The following is a 7,500-nucleotide window of genomic DNA, read 5'->3' as shown; positions in this document are numbered from 1 at the left end:
ATATTATTTATAATTAATATAGTCTAATGTTGGTAATAATGCTAATTATAATTTTATTATATATTTTTTTAATTAAGTATTATTATTTTAATATTTTATAAATATGAATTATAGTTACACAAATTATTTTATATTATTATATATTTATTATATTCATGTTAGTAATAATAGTTTTATAGAAATTATTTGTATATTATTATTTCTAATTAATAACGTAGTTTAATGTTAGTAATAATGCTAATAATTATTATTTTATATATTAATTATGATTATTTTATATTATGATATGTTTATTATTCTTTAATATTAATAGTTTAATGTTATTTTTATATTATATAATAATAATTGGAAATAATAATAATTATTATAATTATTGTTTTTATAGTTTAATGTTTGTATAATTATCGGAATTCTTATTTTTATATTATCATTATTATTTATAATATAGTTTAATGTTCATAATAATGCTAATAATTATTGTCATTATTTTATTGCTGTTTTTTATACTAATTATAAATACTAATAATTATTATTTATATATTATGAAATATATTCATTATCGTTTAATATTAATAGTTTAATGTTATTCATAATAATGTTATAGTTTTAAGATTATTGCAATAATTATCATTCTTATTATTTATAATGTAGTTTAATGTTAGTAATAATACTAATAATTAATATTTTATTATTGTTTTTTATGTTAATTAGAAATACTAATACTAATAATTATTTTTATATTTAAATTAGGGCTGTCAAAAGATTAATCGCGATTAATCGCATCCAAAATAAAAGTTTGTGTTTACATAATATATGTGTGTGTACTCTGTTAATTATTATTTATATATAAATACTCACACAAGCATGTATATATTTAAGAAAAAAATATTATTATTATATATAAAACATTTATATTTATATATATTATAGATTATCTAAATGTATATACAGTACATGCAAATATTTCTTAAATATATACATGAATGTGTGTGTATTTATATATAAATAATAATTAACAGAGTACACACACATATATTATGTAAACACACACTTTTATTTTGGATGCGATTAATCTTTTGTAATCTTCTGTATTCATGAATAGTTTAATGTTTAGTTTAATATTTTTATATTACCAATATGATTTATAATTAATATAATGTTAGCAATGATGATAATTATTATTATTATATAAATTATTTATCATTAATGTACTTTATTGTGCCATGACTCCCTCTCCAAATAATAATAATGTAATTTATTTTAGTTTATTTATGATATATTATGTATTTATTATGAACTGTATTGAATATGAATATCGTGTAATAATCGTGTGTATGATGGGATGTTCGCGGTATTAAACGCGGCTCACTTGGCGAATCCGATGAAATCCTCGTGATTGGTGTTCATGTAGGCCAGCTCGATGTCAATCAGCAGCAGCACCTGACGAGCACACAGAGGAACCAATCAGATCAGAGCTCTCGTCAGGGGGCGGGGCTTGGGGGGCGGGGCGGGGCTTGGGCAGGGGGGCGGGGCTTGGGCAGGGGGGCGGGGCTCACCTGGTCTTTAGTGCGGCTCTCGCGGTCGCGGATGTGCTGGGTGACGATCCGCTCCATCTCCTCTCTCAGCATGGGATACTGGGCCAGCTGTGAACAATCACATGTGTGTGTGTGTGTGTGTGTGTGATGCCAGTACACGTTAACACTACACCGTTACACGCTAACAGCAGAGCGTCATGGGTGCAGAAGACCTGTCTGTGAGATCACACTGTTCGTGCATTACACGTGTATGCATGCCCATCATGTTCATATGCACACACAGGGCCTCAAACCAACACGCCAAAAACACGCTAACATTCAGTGAAAATTCCCGATTCTCAGGGACTAATCTAATGTAAACAGATCAATCCTTATTACAGTTATTCAGTCGAGAGCATTTACATTAACATGTTCAGGAATATTAGGCTGCTGTCACTTTAAGGGCCCTGTGAAATCCCTTTGATTTGTTCATAAATTATATTAATTTTGTTTCAAATTCAGTTTTTGGACTCTTGGATTTTAATTAGTAATCAAAAAGCACGTCTAATTAATTGAAATCATACAACTTGTACAATCTAACAACTATTTAATAGAAGTTTAACAAAAATTACATGTTTAAAGCCCATTTGAAATATATTTTTTAATTAATTAACTGTTTTATTTTGACCAAATCTCTGTTTGAAGTTTTCTGGATTCCATTTTAATAGTTTCATTACATTTTAATAATCAAAAAGCATGTCTAATTTAATTGTGTGTTGTGTATTTTAATTTTTCTGGCCATCAAATGAAGGCGTAAAACATTCATTTAATTTAATTGATCTTTAAATCTTATGAAATTAAACTTTTTTTGTCTCTGCTCAACAGATTTACTGTTACTTTTTGTGATTATTTTAATACAATAATAAAAAATATTATAAAAAATATATTTTTCCTTAAAAAAATATTTTAATAATGATTTATCATTATTAGAGTTTGTTAAACATATAACTTTTGGTGATTATTTTAATACAATAAAAAAATATTATAAAAAATATATTATTCCTTAAAAATGGTTTTTAATAATAATTTATCATTATTAGAGTTTGTTAAATGTATAACTTTTGGTGATTATTTTAATACAATAATAAAAAAATTATAATACAAAAATAATAAAAATTTATTATTCCTTAAAACTTTGTTTTAATAATTATTATTTATTATTAGAGTTTGTTAAAATTATAACTTTTGTGATTATTTTAATACAATAATAAAACAATTATAATAAAAATGGATTATTCCTTAAAAATGGTTTTCGTAATAATAATAATAATTTATTATTAGAGTTTGTTAAACATATAACTTTTGGTGATTATTTTAATACAATAATAAAAAAAATTATAATACAAAAATAATAAAAATTGATTATTCCTTAAAACTTTGTTTTAATAATTATTATTTATTATTAGAGTTTGTTAAAATTATAACTTGTGATTATTTTAATACAATAATGAAAAAATATTATAAAAAATATATTATTCCTTAAAAAATGGTTTTAATAATAATTTATCATTATTAGAGTTTGTTAAATGTATAACTTTTGGTGATTATTTTAATATAATAATAAAAATTATAATACAAAAATAATAAAAATTAATTATTCCTTAAAAAATGGTTTTCATAATAATTATTTATTATTAGAGTTTGTTAAAATTATAACTTTTGTGATTATTTTAATACAATAATAAAACAATTATAATAAAAATTGATTATTCCTTAAAAATGGTTTTCATAATAATAATAATAATTTATTATTAGAATTTGTTAAAATTATAACTTTTTGTGATTATTTTAAAACAATAAAATTTTGATTATTCCTTAAAAAATGTTTTAATAATAATGTATCATTATTGAAGTTATTATTATTATTACTACATTGAGATGTAGTTAAATACTGTACAACATTAATATATTTCTGTCACAATTTCTTCAAGTTAAACCGAACTTTTATATTGACGTTTGAGTTTCTGCGCCATGCATTCACACAGACACATGATTCATACTTTAATAGTCTTTTTGCGGTTTAATATTCACAGACACTCGTCTATACTGCGATAGTGTAACTGACCTGCTTTTAATTTATTCATAAAAATTTGACAAATTCAGTGAAATTACACATTATACAGCAAATTATGCGTATTTAATGCACGGATCCAATATACTGATACACATGCGTTTCTTTCTGAAGGGTTCAGGTTCATGAGTGACTGCGTTTAGGCGAGTGTGAGCGTTAGGCCCTGTGCGGACATACATCATGTCACATGACTCAATGTTCAATGCATTATCAGAGTTAGCAGGCTTTGAAATGTTTCGTAATTTAGCCGAGAGTTTAATTTAACACCAGGAGTGAGTACCTCTGATTTGATTTTGAATACTGAAGTTTTTGCATCATAAATGCATTGGAACTTGAAGCCAGTGTAGAATCAAAAAAATCAACACACACACACACACACACACGCATATAAACTACAATCGCAGAAAGTACACCAGCAGAGTTTGGTTTGCAATGAAGGGCGTCTAGCAGTGAAACATCACATGACCAGGGGCAGAAATGAGGATCTGCGGGCAGAACAAACAAGCTCTGAGATGAAGGAGAGCGAGAGGAGAAGGGTTGAGTCCTTGTGTGGACCTTCAGAACAATACTTTATATCCCATAATAACCCCCAACGAAGTCATAATTCACATGTCCTTCCAAACACAAAGCCTCATGTGACACTGATGATGTTATCATATTCATATGATGGGTTTCATATGTGGAGCTTCTTCAGAAAATCTCCCACTGCCCTTTAAATAAAGAACAACATCATATGCATTTGGAAGGTGAGGGCGAGTAAATAATGACATTGTGTGAGCTATTCCTTTAACGTCCGGACACAAAACACACACAAGGCGGAGTATTTCTGAGAGCAGGGTCACGGATGGAGGATGAAATGATGAAAGAGGGGATGAGAGAGAGAGAGAGAGAGAGAGAGAGAAACAGAGATGTTCTGGTATGGCTGTTAGTCTGCTGGTGTAAGAAGATCTTCCAGCCCGAAGCATCAGTTATATCCCATCATGGTACACGAGAGACGTTAAACACACACATCCCACAGAAAACACACCGAGAAAGGGCCAAACGACGAGCATGCGTTACTAAAACAAGCAAATTTTAGGGAAGTCTACGGCTACTGTTCTGGGACAAAAGACACTTAGTAAATTAAATTGACACACAAAATAAACCAGGATGAGATCTGAGTGGTAAGGATAGACCGATAGTTGCTGGACTGAGGTGTGAATCACAATAAATCTGGTCATTTTAATATTATTTATACTACACTAAAAAAAATGTTGGTCGAATATAGTCAAACCCAACCGTTGGGTTAAAAATGTCATTAAATTTGAAACCTAACGGTTGGATTTGTCCATATTTGACTCAAACATGTGGAGTATTTATTAATATGTTCGCATTTCGCAACAAAAATCTCTCATTTGGGATTTGCTGTATATTTAACGTTCAGTTGTAACGTTTTGATGGACTTTTAGTTTGTAACTCTTTGTTTCCTTTTTGTTTCCATGGTTTCTAGAAAGTTCGCGACTTATTGATTGATTTATTTCACCTGTTCCTATTTATTATCTTAATATGAAATTAATAACTTTTTGCTGAAGATGTTCCGATTCGATTTTGGTGATAATCAGACAAATTATCTAGGAGGGGTTTAAAAAAAAAGGAAATCAAAATGGCGAACAGGAAGTTTGGCCAAATATGGTAAAATTGGGATCTGTGTTTGTGGCATGACCCAAGGAATCGGTTAAAACCAGTTTTATGCCAATAGTCAAATTTAATCAAGAGTTATTCGCATTTTTGGAAAATTCATTATAACTTTTGTCCACAAGGTGGCGCTGCCCCGAAACTTTTTGAGTACTTTCAAGGCTTGGTGCCGGAGACACACACCGAGTTCTGTAATTATACGCCAATGCGTTCGTAAAATATAGCACTTTTTGATAATATTCAAAATGCCGGACGCTCAAAATTTCACAACAAAATAAAAAATCTCTCATTTGGGATTTGCTGTATATTTAACGTTCCGTTGTAACGTTTTGATGGACTTTTAGTTTGTAACTCTTTGTTTCCTTTTTGTTTCCATGGTTTCTAGAAAGTTCGCAACTCATTGATTGATTTATTTCACCTGTTCCTCATTTATTCTCTTAATATGAAATTAATAACTTTTTGCTGTCGTGGTCTGAAGATGCTACGATTCGATTTTGGTGATAATCGGACAAAGGGTCTAGGAGGAGTTCGAAAAAGTAGGTTTGAAAAGGAAATCAAAATGGCGAACAGGAAGTTTGGCCAAATATGGTAAAATTGGGATCTGTGTTCTTGGCATGACCCAAGGAATCGATTAAAACCAGTTTTATGCCAATAGTCAAATGTAATCAACAGTTATTAGCATTTTTGGAAAATTCATTATAACTTTTGTCCACAAGGTTTCGTAGTGATACGCCAATGCGTCGTAAAATATAGCATTTTTTTATCAAATTCAAAATGGCCGACGCTCAAAATGGTTGATATGGGAAAATTGGGTTTTGTGATTTTTGGCTAAAGTATTCTGAAGCTATCATCAAAAATATAAAAAAAATTATCCCTGGACCACTAAGTGGCACTGCGCCGAAACGCAGCCTCAGGTCATGGTTGTCATAACACACACCAGGTTTGGTTAGAATATGCTAAAGCGTTGCAGAGATATAGCCTGGCTTTCATTTTAGAGGGCACTTCTTCGATTTCATTCGTGCATTATTCGAGAACAGCTTGACTAATCATCTTGAATCGAATATCGTTTTGTCGGCATGGCCTGAAGATGATCTGGTTCAATTTTCGTGAATCTCACGATCCTAGGAGGAGTTCGAAAAAGTAGGTTTTTCGGTAAATTAAAAATGGCGGGAAAATGTTGTTTCTAAACCTTATGGTTAAAAAGTTATTAGCATAAACATGGGTGGAATTTTGGACAGGTGGTGGCGCTAGAGGGATTGAGTTAGAGACTTCAAATTCGTTATGGTGACAGATCAGACTGTCCTCTATCTGTGTCACAACTTTCCCGCAAGTGGTTCTACATATAGACTCCCAGACAGCTAACGGTGCACTGTTCCCTAATAAAAATTACTAGTGGCCAAAAGTGAAGTCCGGAGGGGATATTTCAATTTAATAATTCGATTAAACCCTCAAAATATGAGGAAAATATTAGGTAACACTTTATTTTAAGGTGACGTAGTTACACGTTACTACATGTGCTTACTATAATAATAACAGTAAATTATGCATAACAGGGCTTCATTTAAAGGGTGAAATCAAATATTCAAATTTCTAAATATTATCCAGTTTTAATGTTGTTTATTTTTAATGTGATGATGTGTAAAACAAAGTTTAAAGGTGTAGGAAAACACGCTTTGTGTTTAAAACAAGCACTTTTATTTTAAAAAAAGTAATTAAATGCTCACTATAACCAGTAGATGGCAGCAAATATTTTCCCGCCATTTTTAATTTTGTCAACTAGTCCTAGGTTTTTCGCCCGATCAGAACCAAACGATAAAAAAATCGCGACATAACATGAAAAAAAAGGGCTATGACCACCTGAACGTTGGTTCGATTGACTTGAAAATTGGTTGGTGTCTTGGTCCAAGGTCCCACGTATGTCTATGAGGACATTGGTGCATCTCAAAAAACATGGCCGCCATCGGCCAATGAAGTTTGAGCATCTATTAAACAAAGTTAACGGAGGCCGATCGGAACGAAACTCGGTGGGCATGTTCGACTCATGGTCCCCAAGGTCTGTAAGAGTTTTGAAAGAAATCGGCCACTAGTTGGCGCTAACGTAAAACGTGGTGTTTCACACATCCACACAATATGCATATCATTTGATAGATCTCCTCATGCTGAACAAATTTGCCTCAAGAA

General features: G+C 30.5%; 1 protein-coding gene across 1 annotated transcript in view; it reads right to left on the bottom strand.

The window, feature by feature from the left end:
• The window catches only part of dnm1a (dynamin 1a), a gene marked incomplete at its 3' end in the record, with an annotated part of 66,004 nt that overhangs the window by 6,316 nt on the left and 52,188 nt on the right, over positions 1-7,500 (bottom strand). The window contains exons 11-12 of the mRNA XM_079814233.1: positions 1,557-1,643; positions 1,370-1,440 (exon numbers count right to left, since the gene is read on the bottom strand). Of these exons, the coding sequence (XP_079670359.1) occupies positions 1,370-1,440; positions 1,557-1,643 (158 nt within the window). The remainder of the gene's footprint in view (positions 1-1,369; positions 1,441-1,556; positions 1,644-7,500) is intronic.

The sequence above is a fragment of the Gobio gobio genome, assembly GCF_949357685.1.
Source record: "Gobio gobio genome assembly, chromosome: 4".
NCBI classification, from domain to species: domain Eukaryota; kingdom Metazoa; phylum Chordata; class Actinopteri; order Cypriniformes; family Gobionidae; genus Gobio; species Gobio gobio.
The sequence above is the reverse complement of the archived record's forward strand: the minus strand, read 5'-3'. Positions and strand labels throughout refer to the sequence as shown.